We start from the raw sequence: 13,760 nt of genomic DNA, 5'->3' as shown, positions 1-13,760 counted from the left end.
ATTACTTGAAACGGTTTTGCAGGTAGAAGTATAGTATTATTTACGATTACATTTTAAGGGATTTAGTAAACACTATTATCAAGAGTGAATTAAGACTTGAAAAGTACTGTAGTTTGACAGCTATTTGTTAAAACCAACTCTGTGGTTTTGTATGCGAGTTGATAAAACTTACACAATAAACATTTCCAGTAAATTTTATTTGTAATATCTTTGTGTTTGGATATTAAAGTAACTTATATTTAGCCACATCATTCAACTCCTCGGTTCACTTCAAAAGCTCACAATCGGTTCATTCGAATCGCACATGTTTGTAAGAGAGGCTCTTGACTCGAATCATTGAGTTGTTGACCGAGAACCACTGGTAAACCTTGGTGAACCTTGAATTAATAAAGGCCAACCAAATATAATTAAGCAATATTTGCAAAATTTTACTAAAAAATATTTGAACATTTTACTATTGATATTGATTTAATATTTGGGTTATTTTAAGAAATTATATGAGTTAAGTATGAGTTTTCTCGTTTCAGTTGAGTATTTTGGTGTAGGCCTGTACATAAAAAAACTAGTTTTAGTAGCCCAGAAATGGTAGGCCTATGAGAAAGTGAACTTGAACCCGATGCTTGATCAGGCTGGTGTAAAATTGTTCAAACTGATGGCGCCCTCTAGTGCTTATATGCGATAAAACATCTTATGAACGTTGTGGCAAATGATGAAAAAAGAAGAAAAGATGTAACATTGAAACGTTTATTCAGACACATTCACAAAATTAATAGATCCTCTACATTCTCAGGAACAACACAGAATTATAAAGCTTGCCAGGGGGCCATTCATTTGCAGTGTGCAATCTAAAACCTTTAGGATTTTGTCCATTGAGTTATCAGAAGAAAATAGAATAACAGACCTATCACCATTGAAATGTATGAAATGTTGCAAAAACAGTACACAACTGACTCAATACATTCTTGATAGGCTACAATGAAACCTAATACAATTAATTAGCATACCATGGATTTTGTTTTAATATATTATCTAAATATTACACCTACTATTTTAGGTGTTCAATTTAACAGCAAATAAATTAGATGTCTCATCAAGCTCTTCAGCTTTTGATTTGCTAAATCTAGTCATTGTTCTGGCAAAGAGCACGCTGGCACCTTGGATTAATCTTGACATTCATGATTAGTAACTGCAGAAGCAACAGAAGATTTAGGCTTAGCTGAGAAAAAAACATATATAAAGGAAAAACAAAAAGCGCAGTGCAGAGTTAATGCAGATCTGTTTCTAATCTTACAGCAAAGTCACTGTGCATCAAACCTTCATTCACTGGATGCTTTGGAGTGATGCATATTTCTATGTATATCTACATAACCTTAAAACAAATATTCAACATATGTACTTGGAATGACCTGTGCATATGATATATGTATACCACAGCAAAAAAAAAAAAAAAAGCATGCAAAAATGATTGAATGACCTACTGTTTAAGAGCACTACATTTCTTTAAAGAGGGCATAATTGATATTAAGGTGAACAAGTGAAATGTGTGTACCTAATCTAAGGATAATCTCCTAAAACACAAGGGTCTGAGTAAGAGCTAAAACCTTAGTAAACATTTGTTGCAAAATTTACATAATCGCTTTAAACTTTCACTGGCTTCAGACTCAGTCCTTGTTAATGCACACACAGTTTTGAAGTGATATGGATGATCCTCAAGCGAAGGTAAACTCTATTTCAGGTTGAAGAAGCCAGATTTGGCTTGAGGGCCCATCATCATACTAGCTTGGTTCTTATGTGTGATGTGAATCTGAGGAAGTAAAATAAAAATGGTTAAAATAACACAAGTTATTGTGTGTAATATTTTTTTATCATTTGGAAACAACACTCATGATGCTTAAACACAGTTTATGTCCCTTATTAGATTTGTTGAAACGCACATTTTAATAAGACATTAATAATGACTCACTCATAAAACACAAAATATAGGCCCTGTCCCAAATGGCACACTTCATGTGCACTTTCGGTCTTGTGGACTTACAATGGCTGCCACGCGCGTGCGCGTGTCCGTTAAGTCCATGAGACCACAGCGTGTCCCATTTGTCATTTTTAGATCTAAGAAGGGTGCTCTCGAGCGCCCCCATGTGGTCGATTTGCGGCATGACAAGCTGAGCCATATCGCATTAATATCGCGGACGTATCGCCTGCGATAATTAATGCGATATGGCTCAGCTTGTCAGTTAACTACGGCTCTTTGTAGTGAATGCCGCTCCATCTGAAAGCAGGTGATGGCGATTTACTACTAATCAAGGAACCGGCTTTACTGACGAGATGCGCCTAACAATGTCATGAGATATATCGCCCAACCCTACTTGATACTCCGTATCTACTCCGCAGCAGACTTCTTCCCGACAGTCAAAGCGGCATTACGTCACGAAAGTGCGGACTCAGAGGAAGACCGCGAGTGCTTAGGGTTCCATTCGGGACAGGGCCATACTCACTTCTCACCACTTACAATGTAATCTGCAGAAAGGGTCACTGAACAAATCAGTGTATGAATCTGAATAAATCTTTATAGTGAACAGATTGGAATGACTCATGTGTAGAAAGGTAGTATTTTGAAAGTGGTAGACACTTACGGTACAAGGTGGCTGCATCCACGGCTCTCCATCTATCTGCATTGGCAAAGGCTTCTTTGTCCTATAAATGAGTGTGCATTTTTGAATAAAACACTTGGGTAACATTTTTAGAAGCAAAAATAATGAGTGAATGATATAATGCACAATTGCTTGGGGTGACTAAACACACATTCACATCATAAGACTCAATAATGGTTAACAATGAAAAATGACAAAAGAATTAATGGGATGTAAATTGAATATTTTACTTTTGAATAAAATGCGAACGAGTATGTAAATGCAGGGAATGCAGACTGACAGTGATGAGCATGTCTGAGCATGTCTTGACTTGTTTGTGCCAGTAAGAGCTTGTTTAAAGACATCCATAGCTGACATTTGTTGGTAAGTTTGTCTCACCTGATGGTAATCTGAGATGTTTTGGCAAGCCGGACTGCGCTCTTCAGCCCTGTGTATATCTGTCCCATCTCCATGGCTCCTTCCAATCCCACCAACTCCACACGTTTATCGCTCATGTCTGTTTGGAGACAGTCTGTTGAGTGTTTTGGATAACCTTCAATTCAGTGCCCCTGTTATGCTTTTTCGGAAATGACCATTTATGTCATGTGTGAAGTTTCAAAGACCAAAATGCACAATAAATGGAGTTATAGACACCCAAAAGAAATAAATGATTCTGAACTGCCTGAAACAAGTCGTCAGTCATTCCAGTCTTACTTCCTGCACAAACCAAGGTAGGTTTACAACAATTTCGCATAATGCCAGCCTATGGTCTTCAGTTGTAGCTGAGGCCTGGAAGAGTTTGGTTAGTGTTGTCAACATGTCATGAATACACTATTATCTGCGCTGTGAAAGCAAATCCACATCGCGTGCACTTCCAAAGGATGAGGATACGGTAATCATTACTGTTCGTATCATTGTCTATACAAGTGCTGAGAAAGCCTCCGGAGCTGAAGTTCAGATATGGTAATGTGGGTTTCGTTTCCGACACGCTGTACACCAATCACATCAGATTGGGTCATCTAACCAATCAGAGTAGAGTCGGCTCTCGGAAAGAAGGTAAAAGATGTGATGCTGCAGTGTATATTATGAGAAAATTAAAGTGTTTTTTGACCTTGGAATGTGTGTAAACATATTGTAGGAGACATCCAATACAAAATTAGGATCTTTTAAAATAGCATAATAGGGGCTTTATAGGTTTCTCCCTATATATAACGTACCTTGCGGGCTCACTTTTAAGACTTCAGGGTCTACTATGACCTCAGGCAAGTCCTGGTCCGTTCTTTCACTTTTTTTGGCTTCACCCCACAGGTTGGAGCCACCGTGCATGCTGGGAATGTTGAGGACGGCAATTCCCTCCAGAGAAAGACAACTGAGATCCAACTGGTTCCCGCAACACTGGATAAGGCCAGACAGAGGCGCTGGGGTCAGGTCCGTTACTTTTTCCATTTTAAAAATCATTTCAAGGCGAATTCGTGCATAAGCAGATTTTTAAGTAATGAATTGCATTTGCTTCATATTCTGAATGAATGCCCCTGATCTGGTAGATTAAAATGGGCCTGCTTTGAGCTGTGACAGACGACTAATACCAAAAGCAGGTTAATAACAGGTGTTATCACTCTAATGCCCTTACTGTGCTCATGCTTTTTAGATGATGCTTTTTGATGGGCATTTTTGATGATGCTTTCAGCACAAGGGAAGAAGGGACAAGGGACCTCTTTGAACTCTCATGGGAGTGTGATCTTCTTTTTTTCTTACCTCAATGGTGAGACACTCCTTGAGTTTTTTACAAGATGCTGAGATTGTCTCAGACGTGGCAAATTCAAAATACCACAGTTTGTTCTTCATCCTGAAAGAAAGATATATATGCATGAAGGGAAAGCCACAAACTCTTTTTGTGGCCGCAGACCTTTTTTAGAACATTTTCTCTGGAGTTTTTTTTTATGGTTTATGTTTTTTGGTCATATGGTTATTAAATTGGATGCTGCTAAGGCAAACTTCTTTTCAAAAAGAGAAAAGGAAAAAGAAATAAATCAGACATTTATTACATGTATACACTATTACATGTGTCAGTAAGATTTTTTTATGTTTTTGACAGAAGTCTTTTATGCTATAAGTAAAACAGTAATATTGTGAAATATTATAAAAATTTTAAATAAGTGTTTTCTATTTGAATATATTTAAAATTTAATTTATTCCTGTTATAACAAAGCTGAATATTCAGCATCATTACTCCAGTCTTCAGTGTCACATGATCCTTCAGAAATCATTCATTCATATGTTGAAAATGGTTGTGCTACTTAATATTTTTGTGGAAACTGTGAAACATTTTTCAGGATTCTTTGATGAAAAGAAAGTGATTTTTTTTAAACAATGCAATGGTTTTTACTGTCACTTTTGTTTAATTTGAATGTGCCCTTGCTGAATAAAGGCATTAATATATATATACAGTGCAATGCATAAGTGAATACACCCATGCTAAAGTTGACTAAAAAGAGGAATAAAAAATCATATTTTGGAAATTGAACTTAATGCCTTAATTTAAAAAATTAGGAAAAATCCAACCTTTAAGGACACCAATTTTCTTTGTGAATGAATAATGTATCGTAAATAAATAAATGTTCTTCCTTAAAATACATGGTGCATAACTGAGTACACCCCTATGTTAAATTCCCATAGAGGCAGGCAGATTTTTTTATTTTTTTTTATTTTTTTAATTTTTTTTAGGATACTATGCATCCTGATAAAGTTCCCTTGGCCTTTGGAATTAAAATAGCCCCACATCATCACATAGCCTTCACCATACCTAGAGATTGGCATGATTTTATTTCAGTTAGCCTGATAGCTAGTTTGATTTGCATTGAGAGATGATCTTATGGAAAGTACCCCATGCCAATCTCTAGGTATGGTGAATGCTATGTGATGATGTGGGGCTATTTTAATTCCAGAGGCCAAGGGAACTTTATCAGGATGCATAGTATCCTACTTTTTTTTTTTTTTAAATACTTAAAAATAAAAATCTGCCTGCCTCTATGGGAATTTAACATAGGGGTGTACTCAGTTATGCACCATGTATTTTAAGGAAGAACATTTATTTATTTACGATACATTATTCATTCACAAAGAAAATTGGTGTCCTTAAAGGTTGGATTTTTCCTAATTTTTTAAATTAAGGCATTAAGTTCAATTTCCAAAATATGATTTTTTATTCCTCTTTTTAGTCAACTTTAGCATGGGTGTATTCACTTATGCATTGCACTGTATATATATATATATATATATTTTTTTTTTTCAAGAAAATCACTTGATTTATAACATCCTTAAACCTACAATGTTTTCATTAACTTTTTAAAGAACTGTAATTGATTAAAAAAAATGATAAAAAATTTACATCAGATCCATGGTTCAGAACCAATGTGCATTTTAATGGACATTAGACATACGCCATGTTTACAAACACAGCATAATTATAAAAGGCCAAGACTGAGTTATTTTTGTATATCATAACTACTAAAATTAGGTGATGGATTTTGTGCATATTATTAATATTATTTTTAAGAAAATATTGTAAAGAAATAGGTTTCGTGTGTGACATGCTCACCTGCTGTTAAACTTCTGTGGATGTTTCTCCCTCATGGTGTGGAAGCGGTGAGCAATGGAGGCATCCTGTTCCAGACACAACCAACACAGAGATAATTTTTTATTTTTTACAAATATAATTATATTGGCAGGAAAAGCACAGAAAGAAAATGAGGGTCTTGAAACTACCTAAAAGGTAATGTATTAGATGATTTCAGATGAATGCTGTACTGTATGTGTCTTACCACTCCAATGGAGAAATAGTTGTTGATGATTTCGTAGGGAACAGGATCACCTCTCTCCTTACTGTCCTCCAGGGTCACCTGTACGCTCCAGCGATCCATCTGCACCACAGAACTGCCCTCAATGTCCTTCAGGATCCGGCCCAGATCCATCCCGTCATAACCTACAGCATCATAACCGTGAGAGACACTAAATATAGACATATAGGCACATGTTCAAGTTACAAGTTCAGCTTCTGTCCTCACCTCCGCCCCATCGGAGACAGCGTGCAAGATCATTTCCTGTGCCAAGAGGAAGCACGGCCACTGGGGGGCGCACTGGCAGGTTGGCTTTATCTTTGAGGAATTGAAAAGAACAGTTGGTTGAAAGGGAAATGAGAGCATTACACATTCACAGTGATGTCACAGGAAGTATGTTTGATTTAGTTTCTAACCTATAGCGTCCAGGATCCAGCCCACTGTGCCATCACCTCCACAAACTAATATTCTAAAGTTCGGCAGATCTCTGAAGAAACATAACCTGGTTTGGAAACAGAACATCATATAGATTACCACTTTGAGCTTCTTCAAGCTTCAGTTAATTTAAGACCATCCACATCTACAAAACTAAAATGTGGATGATATCATGCATTTTTTATCTTTAGTCCATTTTTAATAGTTTTGTTTTCCAGAAGTTCAACCAAGCGGATGCAGGGCACAAATAAATATGTATGTATGCTAAAAATGGTGGAGAATTCCTTACCCTGGACCTGGCCCACCACTGGAAAGGTTATAAACCTGCCGAGGATTCAACAAGTATTGGAATTTCCGAAGGATTCTGTAAAAACACATATTTAGTGATTAAAAATAGTGAAATACACATATCTAACACACATAGGCAATTAGATAACGATGGATGGATGGAAGTATTCTCACCTTTCTCCCTGTTTACCGCCGCTTTTAGGATTCACAAACACCAAAAGAGGATGAGTGTTAGGAATTGGGTTTATCTGTTTGGGGACAGGAAGTTGTGTTTTAGTTTCACTGCCATCATTCAGTATCAGTACCTCTTGTCTCTGCATGGTAAGATAGCAGAAACATAAAAGACTGTCCATGCGGTGTCTTACCTGTAGTACCTGTCCATCAGGTGTAGTGTTGTGGTCACTGTCATCACCTGAAAATGCGCAGCTGTTCTTTACGCAGTTTTGCCTCTCCTATGTGAGGAAACGAAGAACAAAAGGTACAATGGAGAATCACAAATAATCTGTGTTTAATGTTTTTTATGTAAGCCGATCTTTAATCTTTTAACTATCTTCATGTTTTGTTTTTACTATCATCAAATGGTGTTGTTGTGCTTTTGTGCAGCCACGGAGCTTTGCAGGCAGTATTTATTATCTAAACCAGGAACATATTTTTAATCCATTTTTGGAAGTCTTGTAATTCGCTTAGGTAAACACAGTCTAGCACAGTGGTTCTCTACCTTTTTTTGCCTTTTGAACCTTTTTGCCCCCACTATCCAACACAATATTCAAAGGAACCCTATGTAATAAAATATTATCAGAATTATATTATATTAAATTAAAATATTATATATCATTAATCTATATACACTGATGAGCCAAAACATTATGACCAGTTAAAGGTGTACAGAATATCATTGATGATCTACAAACAAAGCCACATATTAAGCCCCGGCCCCTGGTTGAAAACCACTGGCCTAGCATTAAAGGGATAGTTCACTTTGAAATTAATTTTTGATATGTTTTAGCTTACCTCAAGGGCATCCAAGATGTAGGTGTCTTTGTTTCTGCAGTAGTTTCAATTTTGATATTTTTAGGTCAAACCGTTCTTGTCTGTCAGTCATATAATGCAGGTCTATGGTCACTGGCTCAAAACACAAGCACAGAGTCCAAATTAAAACAATTCCCCATCGTCCAAATTAAAACAATTCCCCATCGTCCGGCGCGGGCGGGTATAGATATATACATAGATGTCGCCTTGGCTACTGCAGTTCATTGGAACGTAACCGTAGCCAAGGTGACATCTATGTATATATCTATACCCGCCCGCGCCGTCAGATCATTTGGACGTGTGCTGTTTTCAAGAGATAACAACGATATAAATACTGTTCGTTTTCTCACACAAACCGCTCGTTTCGTGTCTTAGGCCATCAATGTGTACTTACGATGGGGAATTGTTTCATTTGGACGATGGGGAATTGTTTTAATTTGGACTCTGTGCTTGTGTTTTGAGACAGTGACCATAGACCTGCATTATATGACTGACAGACAAGAACGGTTTGACCTAAAAATATCAAAATTGAAACTACTGCGGAAACAAAGACACCTACATCTTGGATGCCCTTGAGGTAAGCTAAAACATATCAAAAATTTATTTCAAAGTGAACTATCCCTTTAAGTGTATTTTGCTGTATAGTACAGTTGCAAATCTTGCCACTTGCACCCATGGAATTTTCTTCCAGAGACTTTTGTTTGCATTACCTTGATGACGGGATAAATTGCCCATGGTGGTAAGATATGATCTCTGAAAGGGCCACAATCACATTCGAAGGGTTCCTGGGTTGCACACTCATCATGTCTCTAAATTAGGACAGTAAAAAGTAATGAAACATTATGAGTCAGAGTGAATATGACAAAATGACCAGCTTTATTAGGACGCACATTCTACTTCTGATATTGAGAGAGATATTTTATCAACAGTGTTTTTTTTTTTTTTACCTAACAGCAATTTAATCTCTTATCATATAATGGTTTTCAGTAGCAGTATAATGTAGAGTAGCTTTTCAGAAAGTTCCAATCTCACCATGGAGTGACACCAGACACAGCGTTTCCCAGTAAGGCCGTGCAAACTCTTGATCTTCTTCTGACACCGGTCACACTTCCCAGAATCACAGTTTCCGCTCACCCAATCATGGGTTGCAATCTGCATACAAACAAATGAGATGCACATATGCTGTTTACATTTCCAGTGTCCACTTGATGGCAGTACTAAAGAAAGAAGCTTATAGGAGAAGCTTGAGGAGGGTCCCTTCTCCGCTAGGCCCAATATGTCGGGTTTAAAATAAAAGGACCTTAGTGATGCTGTTTCTTCACAGGACCTGGATAACGTTCACAGTTGAAAAAAAAAAAAAACAGTGACTTAAGAAATAAGCCATTAGACTTAAATAAATAAGCAATTTTCTTTTTTTTACCAGCCATGAAACATAGATTAATCCTTATTAAAGTTATAAACAGTTATTCAGTCAAGAGCAAAAAGTGACTGTTCTTCGTCTTTTGTTGTTTGATTAACATTAAAAACACAGACAGCAGCAGGGATATTTGGCTGCTGTCACTTTAAGAGCTAATACACAGATCCAATATACTATTATGCATTTTATTTCTCAACTGTTTACGTTCACTTAAGACATAACTGACTATGTTTACAAGGATACTTGCCAAGACTGCAATTTTGCATGGATAGAATTCATAAAAATCCTAATAATCCTAGATGTACTTATTAAAATGTATTATTTTTTATTTCTTGTTATTAAATAATGTATTACATTTTTTTTGTTCGTTTTATTTTAGTACAGGTTTTTATAATTAATTATAAACAATTTGATAATTTTCTTAATATATAACATATACAAGGTATATAATATATAAGATACCACGAAAGGGTTTTGTGCATTTTATTTATGTTGTATGCATATTACTATATATTATATACTATAATATATTGGTTTTAAGTTAAATAAAAAAAAGAAAAAAGGTGTGCTTACCCCTGTCTCTTTCTTTGACATCACATATGTGCGGGTGCAAGGAGCCGGGTTTTTATTTGCACACCGGCCATGGACTGTGTATTTGCAGCCTGTGTATGATAGCAAATGGTTGTCATACCAAACTGATCAGAACTAAACAAATGATTCTCTAGGTATATAAACCACAATATACATTGGATTTCTGGACTGTATCTTGACAATTTTAGCATTTTAGTTGTTACAATTAAACATTTTTTTGCCAGTCTGGAAATATTGATTACATTTGCAAAACAATCTGTGAACATTTCTTGCAAATTACCCAGAATTCCACTCACAGGTGCAGCAGAGACCCTGTTTGCGGAGCCCCAGCAACATATTCTGACAGACGTTGCAGTACACAGGCTTGTTGAAATGTTTCATCCTCCACAGGTGCTGGCCGTCTCTTTGGGTCATCTTGGGAAAGCGGAAAAATGTCATGTTAGGGAACAGGTTATGTTTTTCTTGATAATCCAAATCAAATATGTTTTTATGAGGCTAAGGCTTTACATTCTTTAATGTGCCTCTAACCAGAGTGTTGCTGTAGATACAAGGTAAAGAAACAGCTATGACATATATAGCCCCGTGACAAGGTAAAGTTTACCCAAAAATTTTAATTCGGTCATAATTCACTCACTCTAATGTCATTTCAAACCTGCACTTTCTTCTGTGGAGCAAAAATGATAGTTTTTTTTTTATTTTATATAAAAAAAAAAAAAATCACACTTTAAAAGTGTAGCAATGATAGTTCAAGCAATTACAACAAAAACACTACAAAAGTATTCCATATTACTTTTTCCAGGTCTTCCGAATTGAAGTCATTATTCAGTGATATTATCCCCTTCAGTGAACTGTTAACCTGAGAATCACTGTGAACGAGTCAATAAAGGTGTGAAAACATGAACTCATATTCAAATTCAGTGAAGTTTCATGAGCGAAATCCAGTCATTTCAATAGGAATCTGTACGATTGAGAATTTCACGTGAGGGCGAAAGTTTTCCCCACACAGATTTCGCAACATGCAGGTTCGCCATGTTGACCCAACAGAAATCTGCTTTCTGCAAAATCTCACTATAAATCACGATTCATGAACAATTTGTGATTCATGAATTAATCTGTTTGATTTGTGAAAAGGCTAATTTGTTTTAATGAAAAGAATCGTCTCATTTATTCACAGATTCGGTTCTTGAGTTCAACTAAGTCATAGCTTACTCTGGATGGAACATTTTGCAAATCCTTACTCATCCTTATGCTATCGTATGACTTCAGAAGACTTGAATTAAAGCACATGACTCACATTAATTACTCTGATGCTTTTTGGTGTTTTTTGCACCACACAAAAAGTACTCATCTATTTAAGGTACAGATGACGACATAACCGTGAATAAAATGATAATCAGTGGAAAGTGTTTTTTTTACCACTTTCAGTGACTCACATGAGTGTTGTCTTGTTTTTTTTATATATTATTTTTATTAAACATTTTAGTTATTTCAAACAAAACATATTAAAACAAAAATCCACAGCACAGAAAACAATATTAATAACCATATCTATGGGCATGTGGACAATTTACATACAGCATCTCGTCATATAGTTGTACCTACATTTTATCCAGTTTGTGTTTATGACCTTTTAATCTTCAGACACTTTAAAATATTCTCCCATTTTTTAAACAGGTGCGATTTACCATTGAGACAATGAGTGTTGTCTTGTTTATTTCACATTGCTTCCTTATCTTACACCTACTGGCAATTTTTTTTTATGAATTCAATGGCCAGCTGGAGGTGGTTAGGGTGGGCTAAGGACACTGACTCATGCAGTCACATCAGAGAATTATTAATAATTTATCATATTATTGGTTTGTATGACTCAGGCGGGAACTTCAGGCGGCTGAACAAGAGGACAGAAACTGTAGCCCACACAGCCAAGCTGTAACTGTGCCCAATGGCTCAGCATAGCCCTCGTGCGTTGCTTGGGCAGGTAGAAATAGCACACGGGGAAGTCCCTGGCTTTGATACATGGTTACAAAGCTCTGGATCACAAACGCAAGACAGTCAGGAATATGAGTTTAGGACGACTAAATTCATGTTAGCCCTTCTGTGAATAAAATAATCTATGTGATCTATGAGTAGCTGACTGTGACCGTTGGTCTTAAAAACAACTTCCGCATTGACTGTGTATGTGGTTTAACTGTGAAAGTGACATTAGCTTAGAATTTAAGGGTTGAACATTGGTTTTTATTATATTAAGGTGTATTTAGTCGTGGCAGTTAACTCTGTGGCTTGTCTCCAGGTCATGCACTGGCACAGTGCGGACAGACAGGAGTCTTGGTGTGAAGTGTGAAGCCACCTACTGCTCTAGCCTTACTTGCTGGATGCCAGCTTGAACTTGCATTTTAAAGCTGTCAAGTGGCTTGTGTGGAAAGATGCATGTCAGGGATATTCTGAATAAATGCCTTCTTTAGATGCATGCTTATTTTAGTGAGATGTTATGTAAAGTAGATCCTACGCATGGCGTGCTACTGAGATGCACGGGATTTGTGTTTTGCATAGCACACTGCTAGTATGTTTTTTGTTTCCGTCTGGTTGGGAACCACCACAGGCATGTGCTGCAATATTTAGATTAATAGATAATATTTATCACTGACAAATTCTTAAAGTTTTAAATGAAAAAAAAAAAAATACTGCTAATGTGATTCGGTTGCGCATATAAGCGGGTACATGCATGCAAGCTTGTGTTAGAAGTGTCACTGTTGCACCAGGGTTAAAATAAATTAATTAAACATGATCATTTTAATATGATGATAAATACAATTAAATGAATCAAATAAATGACAAATTTAAATAATACAAATCAAATTAAATATAAAATGAAAAATACTGCTAATGTTCATGTGGTCGTGCAAATAAGTGTGTGCGTGCATGCAAGCAAAGCATGTGTTAGAAGTGTCACTGACTCTTAACTAGTGCAAAGTCAGCAGACCTTTGTTACGCTATTGTGAGGCTGAGAGACACAACAGAATCGGATGTGTCCTCGGATAGAAAGAGCGCAATAAATACATACATCAACTACATTTTTACATTGTTTTCTCTGTTCCCTTTTGCCACTCCTTCTGAGCAGTGTAATCTGAGGAATAGTCTTGTACACTCCAAAAATAGCACCGCAGCTCTATGACTTTGCATCTGAAACTGTGTGAGAATCTGTACTTGTGTTTTCCTACCTTCAGTCCCAGTAAAACCAGTAGCGGGACGTTATTCATCCCCCCCTCCACCCATTCCTGTAATGACACCGTTCCACTGCTATCTGCGTCAATCGCTGTCATCATGTCCTTCAGCACCTGAGAACAATCACAAAGTGCATTTCAGTTGTAACATGTACATGATGTAACTAAATGTTCACCTCAGGGAATCATTTGAATCATAAGGAGTAACATTATGCAAATATCTTGTCAGATAATTTTTTTCCGTTTCTTATTTTGCTCCATGACAAGTTGATTCATGCTATATGAGGGAGGAATGTCTCTTCAACAGGGTGTG

The 13,760-nt window shown here is 36.5% G+C and overlaps 1 protein-coding gene across 1 annotated transcript in view; it reads right to left on the bottom strand.

Annotated features, from left to right (window-relative positions):
• Positions 1–730: 730 nt before the first annotated feature.
• The window catches only part of dgkaa (diacylglycerol kinase, alpha a), a 31,351-nt gene continuing 18,321 nt past the window's right edge, over positions 731–13,760 (bottom strand). The window contains exons 8-24 of the mRNA XM_084428728.1: positions 13,445–13,561; positions 10,523–10,640; positions 10,209–10,297; positions 9,251–9,370; positions 8,929–9,027; positions 7,555–7,641; positions 7,364–7,437; positions 7,191–7,265; positions 6,883–6,968; positions 6,695–6,784; positions 6,452–6,612; positions 6,229–6,293; positions 4,386–4,476; positions 3,848–4,025; positions 3,030–3,147; positions 2,634–2,694; positions 731–1,804 (exon numbers count right to left, since the gene is read on the bottom strand). Coding sequence (XP_084284854.1) covers positions 1,727–1,804; positions 2,634–2,694; positions 3,030–3,147; positions 3,848–4,025; positions 4,386–4,476; positions 6,229–6,293; positions 6,452–6,612; positions 6,695–6,784; positions 6,883–6,968; positions 7,191–7,265; positions 7,364–7,437; positions 7,555–7,641; positions 8,929–9,027; positions 9,251–9,370; positions 10,209–10,297; positions 10,523–10,640; positions 13,445–13,561 — 1,707 coding nt within the window. The 3' untranslated portion in view covers positions 731–1,726. The remainder of the gene's footprint in view (positions 1,805–2,633; positions 2,695–3,029; positions 3,148–3,847; positions 4,026–4,385; positions 4,477–6,228; positions 6,294–6,451; positions 6,613–6,694; positions 6,785–6,882; positions 6,969–7,190; positions 7,266–7,363; positions 7,438–7,554; positions 7,642–8,928; positions 9,028–9,250; positions 9,371–10,208; positions 10,298–10,522; positions 10,641–13,444; positions 13,562–13,760) is intronic.

The sequence above is a fragment of the Rutilus rutilus genome, assembly GCF_951802725.1.
Source record: "Rutilus rutilus genome assembly, chromosome: 13".
Classification (NCBI taxonomy): domain Eukaryota; kingdom Metazoa; phylum Chordata; class Actinopteri; order Cypriniformes; family Leuciscidae; genus Rutilus; species Rutilus rutilus.
The sequence above is the reverse complement of the archived record's forward strand: the minus strand, read 5'-3'. Positions and strand labels throughout refer to the sequence as shown.